The sequence below is a fragment of the Rhamphochromis sp. 'chilingali' genome (assembly GCF_963969265.1).
Source record: "Rhamphochromis sp. 'chilingali' genome assembly, chromosome: 11".
Taxonomy (NCBI): Eukaryota; Metazoa; Chordata; class Actinopteri; order Cichliformes; family Cichlidae; genus Rhamphochromis; species Rhamphochromis sp. 'chilingali'.
The window spans coordinates 10,742,214-10,760,284 of NC_137938.1; the positions used below are offsets into that span (position 1 = coordinate 10,742,214).

An 18,071-nucleotide genomic window follows, 5' to 3' on the forward strand; every position below is an offset into this window, starting at 1 on the left:
CTAATTTCACACTCCATCAGCCTTTACTGCCAGACGTAGAGGGAGGGGAAGAAAGGAACAGACAGAGACATGGTGGGAGGGGGCATGGATGAAGAGGAAAGCAAGCAGAAAGAGAAATGGAGAGCAGAAACTGAGATCAAAAAGAAAGGGAAAAGAAGGATTTCACAGGAAGCCAAGTGGCACGTCACTCAGCAGTAAAAAGTTCAGAAGAGGAGACTAGGCCTTGTAAAACTACTAGCTTTATGAATCCCGCAGGTCATCCAGCACACAAGCATTCGCCCCTCACCCAGCTTCATTCTCAAACGCTTGCAGTCTTCCAAAAGAAAATCTTACACAATAATCCAGGCCTTATTTTGTTGGACACTAAAGAAACATGTGGATTGCCCATAAATTCATACACACACACATCAGATCACACTTCAAGATAGATGAACCAAAATCACCTCAGGCAGCACTAAAAGAAAATGAAAAAACAAAAAAACAACACACCAATAATCCCTTCAAAAATGAAACGATGGGCCTGTATAGAGCCAGTTTACCCAAACGTCTACTGGTAACTTGTTTTCTCGAAAACCTCTGTAGAGGAGGCAGTTACACTCCAGCATCCCTAAGCTTGATTAAACTCGGATTCATGGAACTTTGACTCATTTTAACGAGACGGGCACTGTTAGATGTCCATACTTGATCGTTATCACTAAGTAATGGTTAAAAACAAACAGGGCTGCACATATATAAATGGTGTAAATAGTGCAACACAGACTAATTGTGGGTCGATTGTGCTAACTTTTGGAAATATTCACATATTGAATGCCCATTCAGATCCAGCAACAACCCAGCACTCTACCTGCACACTGTTTTTCATGCTTAATGGGCAAATACATATATTTCCAGCTATTCCCTTACCCAAGGTGAAATTCTGGAATTTTTTAAGGTGAGAAGGGAGATAAGGTCACTGAGAAGTAGAAGAGAATTTATGTTAAGAGGTTGAGTTTGACAGAAGGAAGAAGAGAGAGAATCTTTTGGAATTGCAGTAGCTGAATAGGAAACATTGATTTTTTATTTTTATTTTTATTTTTTTTTATATCCCTTTGCAAACAAAACTGCTGCTGTGAAGGTTTTTGAGTTTGACTGTCTTGACTTGCTGGTACTTGAGCAAGTCAAGGACTTAGCAAATGACAACAAAATGTAGAGAATTTATTTGGAGAAGTATCAAATGAACTGAAGGAAGGCAACTAAGAAATCAAGCTAAAAGACAAACAGAGGCAAACATTAGTGTTTGTCTTAATTAAATATTGTGTCTGAACTTGAAAAGTTCCGTTTATGCTTCTCTGCTTTCCATGGTGTATTTGCAATTAAGCACTGAGTTATATTAAGTAAAATCTCCAGTGATACTGACGATCTGCAATCCTGATGACCTGCATTGTCAGCTCTTAATGGTACTGAGTTGCACTTAAGCGGAGCGTAGTAATCGACCTACTCTCTGGGAAAAACAATAGTGTCTGGAAAAGACAGGCTTATTGTACGAGTATACAAAATGTTTTCCCATTTTGTTGAGTCTATTAAAAATTCCAAAGTTAAGAAAAAACATATATAAATATAGCAGGTGAACAGTATCTGAAAGCTATATTCTTTATAAATCCACTAAATACCTGACACATGACCCGAGAGATGCATCTGACCCTTCACTTGATACAGTTGACCTACTGTTCACTGAAGCCTCATCAGAAGTGGTTTCAAGAAGCCATTCTGTAAGAAACAGTAATGGGGAAAAGGGCTGAGGTAGAAGCACAGTGGCAGCAGGTGGAGTTCGTTATGGAGTGATTAATTAAAATTTGGATTTTTTTTGGTTTATATTGTTTTCAATGTGTACAAATGAGGTCGAGAGAGAGGTGCAACAGTGAGTGTCTGCAGCTGAGTCCACTGCAGAAAAAGGTGGAGTAAGAGACGAACGAGTGATTGCAGTAAGGCGCATATTCACTCCTGTGTCTTGTGGCAGGGTCTATAATTGCAGGCTTATGGCAAAAGGAAAAAAAGAGCAGGATAAGAGACTGTGTGTGATGACGTGCATGATAGCTGGATGGCTGATAGAAGGAAAGAATCTGAGCTTTGTCGTTTCATCTAGGATGCAGAGGAGCAATGTAAGGCAAAAAAACCAAGAAAAAGAAAGTGGCAGATTGGCAGGGGAAAGGACTGAGGTCTGTAATGTCCAAAGTGAGATGTCTTTCATGTCAGAAATGGAGAGTAATGAATGCACAAAAGCCAGCATGTAGTGATGTGTGTGAGGACAAAGCATCATGGCCAGATGGATAGATGGATGCATTTATTGAAGAATAGGATATGAAAGCCTGCGTGGATAGCTGGGAAAAAGCGACAGATATATTTGGATGAATGTGGCTTAGTTGCCCAAAACTGGTGAATGAGTTGGTTTAATAGGTGCAGAGATGTGTGAATATATCAACAATGTATTACAGTTACGGATGGATGTGTAATGTGGATAAATTAATAGTGATCCAAAAGCATCCCCAAATTTTTTTGCAAAGAATATGTGTCTGTGACGATGCTTTTATGGACCAGATGAGGCAAAATCCACAGAAAACACAAAACCTCTGTTGGACGTTTTGGTTTTATTGTGTAACTAATCCCAAAGTGTAGTAAATTGTGTTTTTTTGCTTTAAACACTGGACAAGAAACACTTTTGATTTTCTACAGAGAGAGGAAGATCATCACCTTATGTATAGATCTTTTTGTGTGTATTGTTGAACCTCATGTCGGCCACCTTAAGATCTATAAACTGCTAAGTGTGCTTTTTTCCCACCATGTAATAAAAAGCATTAATGACACCATACTTTTTCTTTTATTGAGATGGATCACATCTTCCTTCTCTTTCCCGGTCTCTCGGTCTCTCTCTCTGTTACTCTCTCTACACCTGTTAGTCCTTCATTCACACAAATAGCACTTTCAACATGAGGGGAAGGACAGTAATGAGTCTTTTGGTGAGACACAATAGCAAAGAAAGTACATCATGGTGAAGGAAAAAGTTTCTTCACCAGTCCTCATCTGCAGACGAAATTAAGGCGTTGAATGAGAGAGAGAGAGAGAGAGAGAGAGAGAGAGAGAGAGAGACTGGAAAATAAAGCAGGAATGATGGCGAGAGAGTGAGTGAGATGGAGAGATCAAGACTCAGAGAAGGAGCTTGGAGTGCCATATAATAATCAGCTCTTTTCACAGCATATTTCCTCAAGAAGACCAAGAGAATAGAGAGGGAGAAGAAAACTGCTCTGCTCCCTCAAGAGAGTAAATTGACAGCTTGTATGGAAGGCAGAATGTAAAAGGGAGAGATCTGGAGGAGGGAAAGAGGGAAGAATCTAGGTAGTGAACAATGTTCCTCCATAACCACAAATTGGCAGGATAACAGAAATGGAGTTGAAATTTGCCAGCTTTTTCTCTCTCTCCTTCTTTACATTCGATGTAAATTCCCAGTAAGAGAAGGCATCTGGTCAGTTTGTAGTTTTTGAAATACATCTTCTAAATGCAACTAGAAAAAAAGGGGTTTTAGTACAGAGCGTGTGGGTGGGATTGCCTTTGCTTTGCATCATAGTGTTTATAGCACGTAAACTCAGACACACTTGCATATAGCAGTAGTCAATGGTAAAAGAAAGCTTATACACACATGTTGATTATTATACATACACATTTCTAAGCACATACTTGCTTATGCTGTCTTCCCCAGTGTGCCTGGCAGACTCTGACTGGCCGCGGGCTGTATGAGGTGCTTCTGTTTTGTTTATGTGATGATTGCGTGTGTGTAAAAGAAGCAGTGGTGATGCACACAGACACGGAGCTCGCACAAAAGTCAGTATTTCTCTGTAGGAGTTCATTTTCTGGATATGTAAAGCGCTTTGGGGTCCTTAGGGACTAGTAAAGCGCTATATAAATACAGGCCATTTACCATTTACCATTTCCTTTATTTGTTCCTCCGGACTGACGTGCAATTGTTGTGAGTTCTTGCTTTGATGTTGCGTTATCCTCACGTGTTGTCATCTGCTTTGTCAAGAAAGAAGCCAAAATCAAAGATCGGGATGTAATTTTTGGTCAGGGAGCGGTTAATCCTCTGAAATTGGTCTATTTTTAAACCTTGTATTTAAAATGTCAAAGGGTTTTGCTTGGCCTTTGCTCCACTTTGTTTGCTCTAATAGCAGCTCATTTGTTTTGCCTTGTATGTGGACTTTGCAACGAGGGGAGAAAACACGCTAGATCTTGTTTACACAAACATCCCCGGCGCATATCGGGCAGAGCCCCGCCCCCACCTCGGCTACTCAGACCACATCTCTGTTATGCTAATTCCAGCATACAGACCACTCGTCAGGCGATCAAAACCGGTTCTGAAGCAGGTGAAAACCTGGCCAGCAGGAGCCATCTCTGCTCTTCAGGACTGTTTTGAGAGCACTGACTGGAACATGTTTAGAGAGGCTGCAACTTACGGCGACTTCACTGACTTGGAGGAGTACACATCATCAGTGTCCAGCTATATCAACAAGTGCACCGATGACGTCACTGTCTCCAAGATCATCATCTCACGACCCAACCAGAAACCGTGGATTACTGCGGAAGTGCGTGCACTTCTAAGGACCCGAGACTCTGCCTTCAAAGAGGGAGATAAGGTGGCGCTTAGAAGAGCGAGGGCTGAACTTTCTCGGGCCATCAGAGAGGCGAAGCGCGCACACGCCCAGAGAATCCACAACCACTTCAAGGACAGCGGCGACACACGACGCATGTGGCAGGGCTTACAAGCCATCGCTAACTACAGGACGACACCACCTGCCTGTGACAGTGACGGCTCCCTCCCAGATGTGCTTAACAACTTCTATGCTCGGTTCGACAGGCAGAACGACGTGGCGGCGAGGAAGACCACCCCTCCTCCGAACGACCAGGTCCTGTGTCTCACTACAGCTGAGGTGAGGAAAACTCTACGCAGAGTCAATCCACGTAAAGCTGCTGGACCAGACAACATCCCAGGCAGAGTGCTCAGAGAATGTGCTGATCAGCTGGCAAATGTTCTCACCGACATCTTCAACATCTCTCTGAGCAGTGCCGTTGTCCCCACGTGCTTCAAGGCCACCACCATCGTCCCCGTGCCCAAGAAGTCTTCTGTGTCCTGTCTCAATGACTACCGCCCTATCGCACTTACACCCACCATCATGAAGTGCTTCGAACGGCTCGTCATGAGACACATCAAGACCCTGCTGCCCCCCTCACTGGACCCAATGCAATTTGCATACCGCCATAACTGCTCAACGGACGACGCCATCTCCACTGCACTCCATCTTGCCCTGACACACTTGGACAAGAAGGACTCACACGTCCGAATGCTGTACATAGATTTCAGCTCAGCATTTAACACGATCATCCCCCAACAACTGATCGGAAAGCTGAGCCTGTTAGGCCTGAACACCTCCCTCTGCAACTGGATCCTGGACTTTCTGACCGGAAGGCCTCAGTCAGTACGGATCGGGAACTGCACCTCCAGCACCACCACACTGAGCACTGGGGCCCCACAAGGCTGTGTGCTCAGTCCTCTGCTGTTCACACTGCTGACTCATGACTGTGTAGCAACACACAGTTCAAATCACATCATTAAATTCGCTGATGACACGACCGTGGTGGGTCTCATTAGCAAGAACGACGAGTCAGCGTACAGAGAGGAAGTGCAGAGACTAACGGACTGGTGTAAGGACAACAACCTGTCTCTGAATGTTGACAAGACAAAAGAGATGGTTGTTGACTTTAGGAGGACACGAGGCGACCACTCACCGCTGAGCATCAACGGCTCCTCTGTGGAGATCGTTGACAGCACCAAATTCCTGGGCGTACACCTGGAGAAGGACCTCGGCTGGTCCCTCAACACCAGCTCCCTGCACAAGAAAGCCCAACAGCGTCTCTTCTTTCTGAGAAGACTGAGAAAGGCCCGGCTTCCACCACCGATCCTGACCACCTTCTATAGAGGAACTATTGAGAGCATCCTGAGCGGCTGCATCACTGTCTGGTTTGGGAGCTGTGCCATATCAGACCGCAAGACCCTACAGCGGATAGTGGGAACAGCAGAGAAGATCATCGGGGTCTCTCTACCCTCGATTGAGGACATCTACACCACACGCTGCATTCGCAAAGCCACCAGCATTGTGGCTGATCGGACACACCCCTCTCACACACTCTTTACACTCCTGCCATCTGGAAAAAGGTACCGAAGCATTCGGGCACGCACATCCAGACTGTGCAACAGCTTTTTTCCACAAGCCATCCGTCTCCTCAGCAAAAAGGGACTGACTGATAAACACGCACACACACACACATACACTAACATTATCACTCAGCTTAACTCAAATACCTCAAAACATTGAGACTGGACTGACTAACCAACACAAGCGCAAACACACTGACCTACACCACCAAACCATCGCACACACCAACCTGTAAATGCTCTTTTGCACAATATTATTACTAGATATATTATATATTATTATTATTTTTTGCACTAACTTGTCTTGTAGCACCTTGGTTCCTGGAGGAACGTTGTTTCGCCTCACTGTGTATTTTTAAACTGTATATGGTTGAAGTGACAATAAAGTTGAACTTGAACTTGAACTTGAAAACAGCAGGGATCGTTATTTTTTAAGCATTTCGTTTAGCGTGTCAAGTTACATTACAGCGGCTCCACTTCAGAGCCAAATGTTACGCCATCAAAATATCAGTCAGGTGTGTTTTCTGTGTTCCAGCCTAACATGTCAGATTGCATTGCAAATCCTCATTCTGCCTCATAATGTCAAAGAGTTCAAACAGCTTTTAATGTTTGAACCATGGGTAGAAAAAGTAAATGCAAAAAAACCTGTTCAGTTTAGAGCAGTCTTTATGTTTTTGCATGCTTTCATAGCCATAACCAAGCGTGGGCATTGTAAACAAACACCACTACATTTTTAAGTGTCTCATCCATGTCTTGTGTTTTATTTAGAAGTGTGTCCTCCTCTTGAGCGTGGCGTGTCATTTCGGTGTTACAGACGCTGCATAGAAAAGGATTACTGATCACCTTTTATCCTATGATGCAATATTTCTGTTCAGATAGAAAGCGTTTCTTCCAGGATGACAGAGCAAGGCAGAAGTGGGGATGGGGGGCAGAAGGCAATGATTTGATGGCAGTAATATGTGTCAAAAAGTTGTTGATTTATGAGATTTGTCCATTTTTTTATTTGTATTTTACACAGCGACCCAACAAGTTCATTTACGTGAGAGCTATTAACTACTTTAACCGTTTTCTTTTTTTGGAAATTTAAAACCGAATATACTAAAAGCATAAAATAATGCAAGTGGATATACGTAGTGGACACAAGGAATGCAAATTAGTACAAAGACTGAGAGACGTCAGTGCTAAGACAGCACAGTCAAATAGATAAAACAGGGAAATTAAAGAAACATCTTTATCAAACTGACAACTTAATGTAGCACCAATGATAACACAGGCGTTTCCAGGGAGACACAAAAATTGAGCAATACAGCTACGCTTTCTGACATGTCAGCTCGTTTTCCAACACCACTAACAAGTCCAGCATCTTCAAAAGCTATAAAGCATTGAACAGCAAGGTGGCTAAAGCATTATCCCAGCCCATCTTTTATTCTGTCTTTTTCTCCCCCCAACAAGAAAACATTCCCAAAACACCACTCGTGCTCTTGTCTTTTCTTTTGGCATGTTGTTTTCACCCTTTTCATGGAAACTGGCATATTTCTCTTGTGCGTTCTCTTTTTAGTGCTAGTCTTTTCACTTTAACACGGACCTTTTATCCCACCATTTGCTCATTTAAAATTTATGTGTGTATCTGCAAATGCTATTTTGCTGTTATGTCTGTGTACTTTTCCCAGTACCTGTAAACATGTGCCTTTTCCCCCCGTTTGTCTGTGTGTGACTGCCTGCCACGTGTTTGATCAGTCATGTGTTTGCACACCCAACACTATAGTGTAGCACATGTAGTGCTCTTCTGTATTTAGTTACAGTAACTGTAAACTGTGCAAACCATATGCGTTTGTCTCTTTGTGAACAGCTTTATAGACAAGTGTTGTATACACTCTATACAAGCAATGACTGTATGAAGACCAAGATGTGTGTGTCATGGTGTTTTAATGACAAGTTATCATTAGCACTGCAGTGATAGAAGCTGGTTAGGACTTGAGTGTCCGTACCAAATCTCTTGAGATCATTTTGATTAAAGTTAATGTCTATCAGTGTGGTAATTATGTTACAAATTACATTCCAATACAAATTGTTTGCTTGGACACAAGTCCTTCTGACATCTTACTCTACAACAGTGGAAACAACAACACAATTAAAAAAAACACACACACATAAAAATCACAGCAAACTCTTGAAAACACTGTTTTATAGACTGTTTTTAGAATAGAACTGATTAGTTTCCATTGATTGGCTGTGGTTTTCTGAGCCATAGTGGGATAAAAGTGATTCTGCACAAAAGCTGAATACAGTTTGGCCCAAAAATTTTTTTGACAGTGACGCAGTTTTTACACTGAGGGATTGTGGTGTTCAGGCCTTTCTTAAGAGGTTCACTCAAAAGTAATTGGGCAGATTAGCATAAATTAACAAAACACTGAGTTGACTAAGCAGTTTATAAATTGATGGACTGATTGATGTATCGTCCATCAAGAGTCCTTTGGAGGCAAAGGCTACTTTAAGTGTGGTACTCACTTAAAGGCCTGAAGTGCAGTTAGCCACTGTGGAAAGTTGATTTATTGATATAAATGATGACATTTTGACTAGAGAGTATGGATATCAGTAATAATAACCTCCAAAATTGATGGAAAAATGTCAAAAGTGAATGGCTAACTTTAACCAAGTTTGAATAGAAGTAAATGCGAAAAGTTGACTAGTGATAGTTTAGTTACAGAAAGCTTGTCAAGAAATAGCATCCTTATCAGTAGTGGTGATTTGCAGACATTTTTTAGTAAGAACTACGGTTTCCCCTGGGGTTGGGAGCTTGGCAAAGGCAGGAGGGTCACACTACACTGCCAGCCCTCAGGAGCATAGTGCTAGTGCTCTAGCTTTGCTGCCCTGAGACTTTCATACATTAGGGTAAATCACTCTTTCCATCTTTGGTTTTAGATTAATGACCTTTTGGTGAGAAAAAGAAAAATTTGCAATTCCTCCTTTTTCCCCAACTGTCCCTATTTTCTGTTGTAAATACAGCTACAGCACACTGTGATTGTCATTATGGCTTTGTTGAATCAGCCGTGACTAAGGAGCCTGTTACAGTATCTGTTTATACGCGCACGCACCAACTTCCATGGTCTGTGTGTGTCTAGAGTGACACTGACAGCTGGTGAGGATCATGTGAGAAATGTGACCATTGTGCACTGTGCTTCCTGGCTCTCGTGATGTGTTGTGCATTTCACAGTGTGTGTTTTTGTGCGAATATGTCAGTGTATTGGCAAAGGCTGCAGCAGACGCGCAGGCAGATTTTGTTTTAAAAAAGGTGCATATGTGGAACTGGAGCAAGAGTTTTCGTTTTCTTTTTTTTCCCCCGCTCGCTCTCTCTTTCTTTTTCTCCAAGAAACAGACATTTGAGAAGCCTTAGACCTTGAGGGAAAAGTATCTAGCTGTGCTAGGCAGTCTGTACTCCTGGTGTAGTGTTAGATGATTTTCAGGGGGATTATTTTGCTGTGTTTTACTGCTGTGAGCAGAGAGACAGACATTATCTACCACAGGTCTCCACATGTGCACACACACTCACTCACTCACAAATGCCAGCTGTCTTTCTCACAGAAATGCACAAACTCAGCATGCCAGCTAGCAGGTGGTAAACTATCACTGAAAGCCACATCTCTTTTTTGGGGGTGGGGGCTCCCGTTCTTGTGCTTCTCATTTCTTCTCAGTTTTTCCTTCTCTCCTTTCTGCTCTTCTGCTCCGCTGCTTCCTACTGTGCTGACACGCACCTACTGGCACTTGGATTTTCACTTATCCCTCTTACTAGTAATAGATTTTCGACTGTAGTGTTCAGTGTCTCTTCTGGCACCCCATTGTTAAAAGACACCTGCAGAGAGACAGATAAATAGAAGCATAGAGGAGAAGGTGGTGGACTTTGCCCACAGCATATTTATTTCTCTTGCATTAGTCCTTTACGCTTTATAAACTTCTTCTTTTGTCACAGTGGTAATTAAATATTTACTTTGTCTTGTAACTTTTTCCTCATCTGCCATGTCTTTTCTTTTAAAACCTATCCGTGACAGAAGGATGACCCACGCACCCGCCGTTGCAAGGTGATGGGTCTTTATTGATAAGGGTTTTTTGGGCACACACGCTTATCAGCTGCCTCTCTGCCCGGTGTGGTATGCACCGCAAAACTATCACTACTATCCCTAATAATACTATATTACCATACTAACAATACTTAGCATTTATCTTCATAGAAAAGAACTTTATAAATATGATGTTCTGGATGAGAGAGGATGGGCGATCCAAATCTGAATGAGGTTCATCCATCATGATGCAATTCTCACAGTCATGAGGCAAGTGGCTCAGTGGCAAGTGTGTCTTGCACCTTTATTGTTTTCAAGCATCTTTAAAAACAAAACAGCGTATCACTTTGCCATTAGCGAGTCAAGCTGTGATCCTAACATTAAGCAAATGTTGATGCGTCAGCTAGACGACTGTTACAGATTCTCTCTCGACTCATTGTTTGAAGTTACTGTAAGTGACTTAGAGATGTGTCACCTAGGCGTTGTCGGTTATAGTATCCATTCACCATTGTGTGCCCGTAACAGAGGAACCCATTCATGGCAGTGTGTTCAGGAAAAGAGTGGGTGGCAAGGTAGCATTCACAACCTCCAGCAAGTAGAGGGGAGCGAGAGTAATGCGGAGGATAGAGAGGCAGAGGACAAGACACTGTGCAGCTGCTCACTCACGCAGCCATGTGCGTGCAAGACGTGTAGGCGTGCAACGATGCTCAGTTTCATATGAATGTATAGTGTACATGCAGGTAGGTGTTTGTAGTCAACAAAGTTTGCCATTGTTTTGCTTTCAGTCCTTGGGTAAAAATATCTTAGTATGTTTGTATGTAAAGTCTATTTTGGAATTTTTCTTTGTTGGCCTAATAACAAAAGCTTGAAAGGTACAGAAAATTGGAAACACCACATATTACGTGTTAAAGAGACGTGGAATATGAAGATGATGGCGTATTTTAAAGCAACGTACATGAACAAGGACATTTGGATCGATTGTCTCCCCGTCTTCCTCTTCTTGCAATTTGTTTAAGGCTGAAATTAAAAGTACCACACCGTGAAGGATTATTTATTTATAAATCAATCATTTAATTAGCCTAGCTTCAAATCACACCTAAGGTCTCCGTTCTCATACATTACGATAAAATCGTATAAATGTGTAATCAAACAGAATGGTGATCAATGACGGTGGGTGGAGGCCAGGGAGAAATTGGCCTAGTCATTAATAGTCAGTGTTACTAACTGAATTATTACAGCTATCAAGGCCTGAAACGAGTTTTTGATGTTTTTCTCACCACAAACTGCATTTTTGAACGTCACATGATCATGCACATTGTTGAAATGTTTCATGCCAAACATGGAAATTGCTAAATCTAACTTTTAAAAAATGCTTTGAATCAGGAGTGGGTAACCTGACTAAAATAATGAGATAACAAATGTAAATGAAGGACTGCACACTGAACATATATTACATATTTAAATATTAGAAATCAGTCTAACGGATTAACGCCTTTTATGAACATTCCCAAAATATGAAATGCTACAATCAGACAGTAGTTGGAGACTGCGGCACGACCAAAACTTTTGCAGTCGTGTGCAATGAACTTGCACTGTTGCTACCTTTGAAATGGTTTCTTCAACAACAGGGACCAGGTCTGACCACTCAAAGGTGGTCAGGCTGACATTTCTTTGCATTCTGTCTGTGATAATATAGTTAATTAAACTGGTGAAACTTGCAAATCTATTGCCGTCTATATAGAGACATTAAGTACTTGTATTCAGTCTTAATTTCCCCACAAATAGTGACTTAGTTACCCCAGGACAGCAGTTTAACTGCAAAATGACATAACTGTTTGGCAACCTTACTTTTGTATAGCAATGTAATTGGAATACAACCAGTTGGCAACCAGCTAAGTCGAGTCCACTGCTGCAGAGATGTGGTGACGAGTTGGGCTCATCCGTGCAGGCTGACTCAGACTAATGGCAGCGTGTTGGCAATCTGTCTCAGATTCATTGCAGTTGGTACAAATTGGACTGAGATTGTTTGGAGACAAGTTTCCTCTGCTGTCATCTTGCAATGCAAGTGTTTTCGCAGAGGTTGAGTGTAGCAGTAGTTGTGTTGACCAGAGGTTTAGGGTGTTGAGGTCTGAGCCATATAGTATATCACCATTTTTATCAACATCAAATTTACTAACATATTGCCAATTGTCTGATTATACAGCACTGTATGTGCCACTGATGAAGAACACTATCTGTAGCCATTTGCATCCTCTTATTGATTTTAGGAGGTTGCTTTGTTCTTTATTTTAGGATATTAATATTGTTGGCTGAATTGATAGCTGTAGCAGAGCAGTATCATTTCACTGTAATACAAATGCAGTCACTGTCTTTTTATCACAGTCTTGCTTCAGCCGTGCTGCTATAACACCATCACATCAGTCGTCTTTCCTCATGTCAATCCAGGCTTCTCTAACTACATAACAGTGCACCTTCTCAACATCAGCTCCATTCAATAGACAGCACTCTGCAGTAATTGGATCACTACAAAACTGCATTAACTGCTTACACAGAGATAATAGCATCATAATTGAAATGCACTCATTTGCATAAGCAAATGGCCAGTTTTTATGAATGCTTTCATCCGCAAAGTATTAAAACAAGCACTGCATTTTAAATTCACTTTATTATTGTTTTCCTTTCCACATGAAACTGAGTTCTAGAGAGGAAACAGATGGAGAGAGACAGAAGGTGTAAGGAAGAGACAGCAGTGAGCAAGCAGAGGAAGTGATAAATCCCTGTCATTATCATCATGCCAGCATCCATAGATATATTTCAAAATGTACACAGTAATCAACACGTATGATCTATGAATGGATTTATTTATTTTTATTTTTTGATATTTCTTTTGGGGCTTGCCTCACATCTGTCCAGGAACTGCAGTTAAAAAATTATTTAGTTGGCTGAAGTGTCATATTTAAAGAAATAGCTTGTGTGTGCTGTGGAATAGACTCAAAGACAGCTGGGGTTTGGTCCTTAAATGCTCTTCTTTATCTTTTTCACTGTGCTGTCAAGCCTTCTTTGATTTGTGACTGTGGCCAGCTGATTTATTTTAAAGATGATTCCACCATAATTATATACATATACATGATATGAACTGCCTCAGTATCAAGCTCTCTGTGTGTCTGCATAGGAGATGGGTTTTCACATATCACAGATGATGCTAAAATTAAATCATTTAAACTACCAATTAGGGCTGAACGATATATCGCATTTGCGATAATATCGCGACATGATCAAGTGCAATTTTCTAACCGCAAAGGCTGCGATTATACTCTGGACATGTCCAAATTCATGGGCTGCATCCTCCTGAGGCCGCATTTGTAGACCGATTACGTCACAGCGACGTGCCGAAGGCTGTCCAAATTACTACCATATCCCAGAATTCATAGCGCGGCCCAGCCAAACTCCAGTTTCCAGCAATGGCGGCCGCTACTAAGTTTTAAAATTACTCATACTAATCTTTCAGGGTCACAAAATAAACTTTTAACATATTTTCAGGCAAGAAAGTAGTTGTGTAAACATCAAATATCTGCTCGGTTTATCAAGATATCCCATATTTGCAAAAGTGCTTCGACGTTTTCAGAGGCGTCTGCTACCCACCAGCTCGACAGCTAGCCGGGAGCTCGAGGATTACTGATGCGGCCGAGAACGGCACAACTCCCGGCACATCATTTTCAGATCACCGCGGAGTTTCGCTGCTCGGGTTAAACGTAATATATAAGTCACTTAGACAACCTAAAAATGTTATTGTTGGGCTTTTTTCAGTGTTTTGTTTGTTCGTGAGTAAATCGGTTTGGCTGAGATTAAAGTTATTAGATTAGATAAAATAAAACTTTATTAATCCCCCGGGTGGGTTCCTCCTTGGTTTTCACACAGCTGACTAAACGTCAAACAGAAAACTTATTAAACAGAAGTATGAGACAGTCGAGAATTTACGCCAGTGTCTGGTTATATTTTAGATAGCAAGAAGCAGACGGCCGAGTTTATTAAACTCCACCGAGACAGCGGTGACGCTAATCAGAACTAGCCTTCTGATTAGCTAATCAGCTAATCAGAAGGCTAGACCGTCCAATTTCACGCCTTTAAATTTTAAAGGCGTGTTTGTGTGTGTGTTTATACAATTGCTATTATGTTTGCACTTTATGTGTAATGTTACTGACTGCAGAGATCAGTAAGATGTGTGTATTTTTTATTTATTAGTTTTATTTATTTAATATTATTTTTTAATTGAATGACTGTCTAGTAGTTCACAGATGTCGAAAAACTGAGTGTGGTAAAGCCACTGATTTTTTTTATGTATATTTCTGCAATCTGCACATTGTACTGACTTTCATTTTAATGTTTACACCAGGGTTCCTTGTCAGCACTTTATGCTCAGATGTTTGTAAGCTAAAAATAAACTATTGTGTATGTTCAAATATACTGTTGTGATTGAAGAAGTTAAATAAAAATGTCAGTCATCGATTCATGCATCACCTCATGTCATCATAACAGAGGTCTGTCTTCCAGGAAAGAACAGTTTAAAATTAATGTAATATAGTATTGGCCATGCTATATGATGTATTGCTTGTCTTTGTTTAATAATACAGAAGACAAAGACCTTAAAAAATAATCGCATATCGCATCGCAATCGCAATATTGGGGCAAAAAATCGCAATTAGATTATTTTCCATAATCGTTCAGCCCTACTACCAATCGTTATAAATAGTGCAGAAAAAACTCTCTTAACTCTCTGATTTGTGTTGGGATTCTTTTTAATCTGCTTGTTTTCCTCCCACAGGAACAAAAGGTCAATGGCGTCCATGTTTCTGCTCCCACGCCTTCTTCGTGCACCTTCTCCATTGGATCTAATAGTCTGGACAGAGAAATGCTGAAGAAGATTGGGATCGGGCTCGCGCTGGCAGCAGTCATCTTGGCTTATATTGTACAGAGAGTGTACTGAACAATGACTGTTGTGTGCGCGGTCTTTTTTATTGTAATGTCAATACCTTCTCTTGGCAGTCTATCGGCATGGTCAAACGGCTTCACCGAACACCTTTTATACCAGTCTTTTTGGTACAAATAATTCACCAGATTTAGGATTTCATTTAGAATATTTTTTAAGTGCTGATTACTTGTGACAGTGACAGTAGAGCCATTTCTTGCTTAGGAAAAAGGTAAAAGTGTGTTTTGTTTAGTTCTTACTGATGGTTACTGGTGCAGCTGTTACACAGATATTCAGTTGATCATACATTCAGGGCTTTACCATCAGTATGAGAGTCTGATCTGTCACTCTGCATCCTTTTAAATTGGAACGTGATTTAGCTTGGTTTATTTCATTTCGTGAAACTGAGTGATGATCTGTGTTATACTTTGATTAAAGTGTGTACAACTTCTTTTCACAGTATTTATTTTTGAAAGTGAGACATGAACATATTTTCAGAAAATGAATGTCATTTGTGTTGTTTTAAAATGTTAACCTTATGTTTCATTGTTCAAGAAGTGCTTTGTGTTTAGAGTTTTTCAAAATAATTCATAGAATATTTGGCAGAGATGCCAGGCGAATTCTTACTGCTGGGATTCATTTATTATTGACACGCATTGTGTCACCACGCACACATTTTACAAGTAAGATGTAGTTGTTTGCGTCTAGCATACAAGGTTCCCTATATTCTCCAATAGGCCACCGTCACACAGGTCTAGAGAATGGTCAGAAACCCTCTGGCAACCAAAGGCTGCAATAGAAAAATCCCCCACCAGTTGCCAAGTAGTTGCTGGCTGTTGCTGAGTGACATTGGTTGCAAAGAGGTATACAGTCCTGCACATCCTTGTAATTTCTTTGGTAACCGGCAAGCAGCCATTGTCACCTGTAGTTTCCATGGAAGATACCAGCTTGTCTCCAAACACACTCCTAACTGCTTGCCTAGCGGTAGTGAAACTGTAAAAGTTGCTCCTTTTAAACCTGTTGGTTAAAGGAATAAAGCACAGCTTTTACTTTGCCTCACCCTTTTTCCCACTTTCACTGCTGCTCAGCGACTAGATGGGGAGTGTTCCAGATATCAATCTAATGCCCGGATAAGCTATAGGTGACTAGCAATCTGCTAGCAACCAAAGCAAAGAGGTTTTTGGTGCAGCACCCTCTTTGATACACATTTTCCCAAGCGAGCTGTAGTTTCCAGAGGGTTACCAATTGGTCTCTAGGCATGTGTGGCTGACTTGCAGTGGTATCTAGCTGATTTCCTGCCATGCCAGTCTAAATAACGAGAATGATTCCACCTCCATCATTGATTCATAGGGTTCATAATTCACATGTGGACAAAATTCAAATAGTTGGATAGCAGCAGAAATCTCAAGGGCACCGATATCATACTACTGCTGGATTTTACCAAAACTTGCTTGTGTTTTTTTGTTTGTTTAGTTTTCCTCCCTTTCTATAACAGTGTAATTACCCTCCAATACAACTCTCTATACTTAGATTTTTGGGGGGGGGGGTTGTTGTCCCAACCATCCAGAATTGTTAAATAAAGGATAAAATCCATTTGCCATGAGTAAAACTGCCAAAGTGTTGATTGATTGACTGAGTCATTGAATTATTGATTGCTCGGTTGTTGTCATGCATAGAGTTTCCCTGTGTTGCTCTCTAATGTCAGGCTGTTTGGACCTACAGCTGTCCCAGTGCAAGCTCTAAAAACCCCAGACAGTTAATAATGCATGCCCCAATTTATGTGGCGCTTCACTGGGACGTGTCTCCACCAGGATGTCTGTATTTGTGTGTGTGTGTGTGTGCGCGCCCTGTGCATATTTATTTCTAGTCACTCACTTAGCTTGTTTATGGGCTTGTGTCAAAAGTTGTGTGTGTCAGAAAATGCCTCTGCTGTCTGATGTCTTGTCTGTAGGGTTGTCCTGTGCTTAATTTAGCAGAAAGTCAGCATGTGTGCGTCTCTGTTTGTGCGTGTGTGTGTGTGTGCGCGTGCGCATGCTTTAGAACTGACAGGACTCATCGCTCTCTTATTCAAAAAGCCCTCTTGTTAGATATACAACTGCTTGTAGCCTACATACACGCAGGCTTTGTATTATCTAAGTAAATGATGCATGTCACACATTTTGTAGACAAACAGATACAAGCATGCACTCAGACTTTTTCTTCCCTAGTTGATGCATATTGCATGCACGCACACACATACACTCACAGCATATTGCAGCTTTGTAGTATATAGGCAAATGATGCATGCCAGGCAAACTTGTGCACAAACACAAGCACCAAAGCTTTGTATTACCTGATCAAATGATGCATGTCGTACACACGGACGCACACACTACCTTTTGTATTATGTGATCAAATGATGCGTGTAGCTGTGAAGCTTGTTACATCCATCCAGCAGTGCCCTATATTATTCTGCAGCCATCCATACTGTGCGACAGTTCTTTTGATGCTTTGTAAGCACATTTCCTGCTTGTGTATGTCAGTAACACTGCATTGTTCTCCAATGAAATATGGATCCAACGACACCCTTTATGTTTAGGAGATCATCACTTACTGTGAAATATTGAGGCGGGAGCCATCCACAGAAGATCATTATTCACTTCGCATCATTCACTTCAGTCGTTTCTAATAAAAGCGGCGGTTTCTGAATTCTTGTCTTACAGTTGCAGCTGTTGTCAATTTGTCATCTGTGATGTCCTCTTGGTTTGAAACGGAGAAACTTTGGACGCAAGACAAATGCAAGGGAGGCTGAACATTAACACACTTTTCGGTG

At 41.3% G+C, this 18,071-nt stretch overlaps 1 protein-coding gene across 1 annotated transcript in view; it reads left to right on the plus strand.

Moving 5' to 3' along the window:
• cdkal1 (CDK5 regulatory subunit associated protein 1-like 1) overlaps positions 1-16,891 on the plus strand; it is a 259,938-nt gene extending 243,047 nt beyond the window's left edge. The window contains exon 15 of the mRNA XM_080896109.1: positions 15,116-16,891. Coding sequence (XP_080752235.1) covers positions 15,116-15,277 — 162 coding nt within the window. The 3' untranslated portion in view covers positions 15,278-16,891. The remainder of the gene's footprint in view (positions 1-15,115) is intronic.
• The last annotated feature ends 1,180 nt before the right edge of the window (positions 16,892-18,071 follow it).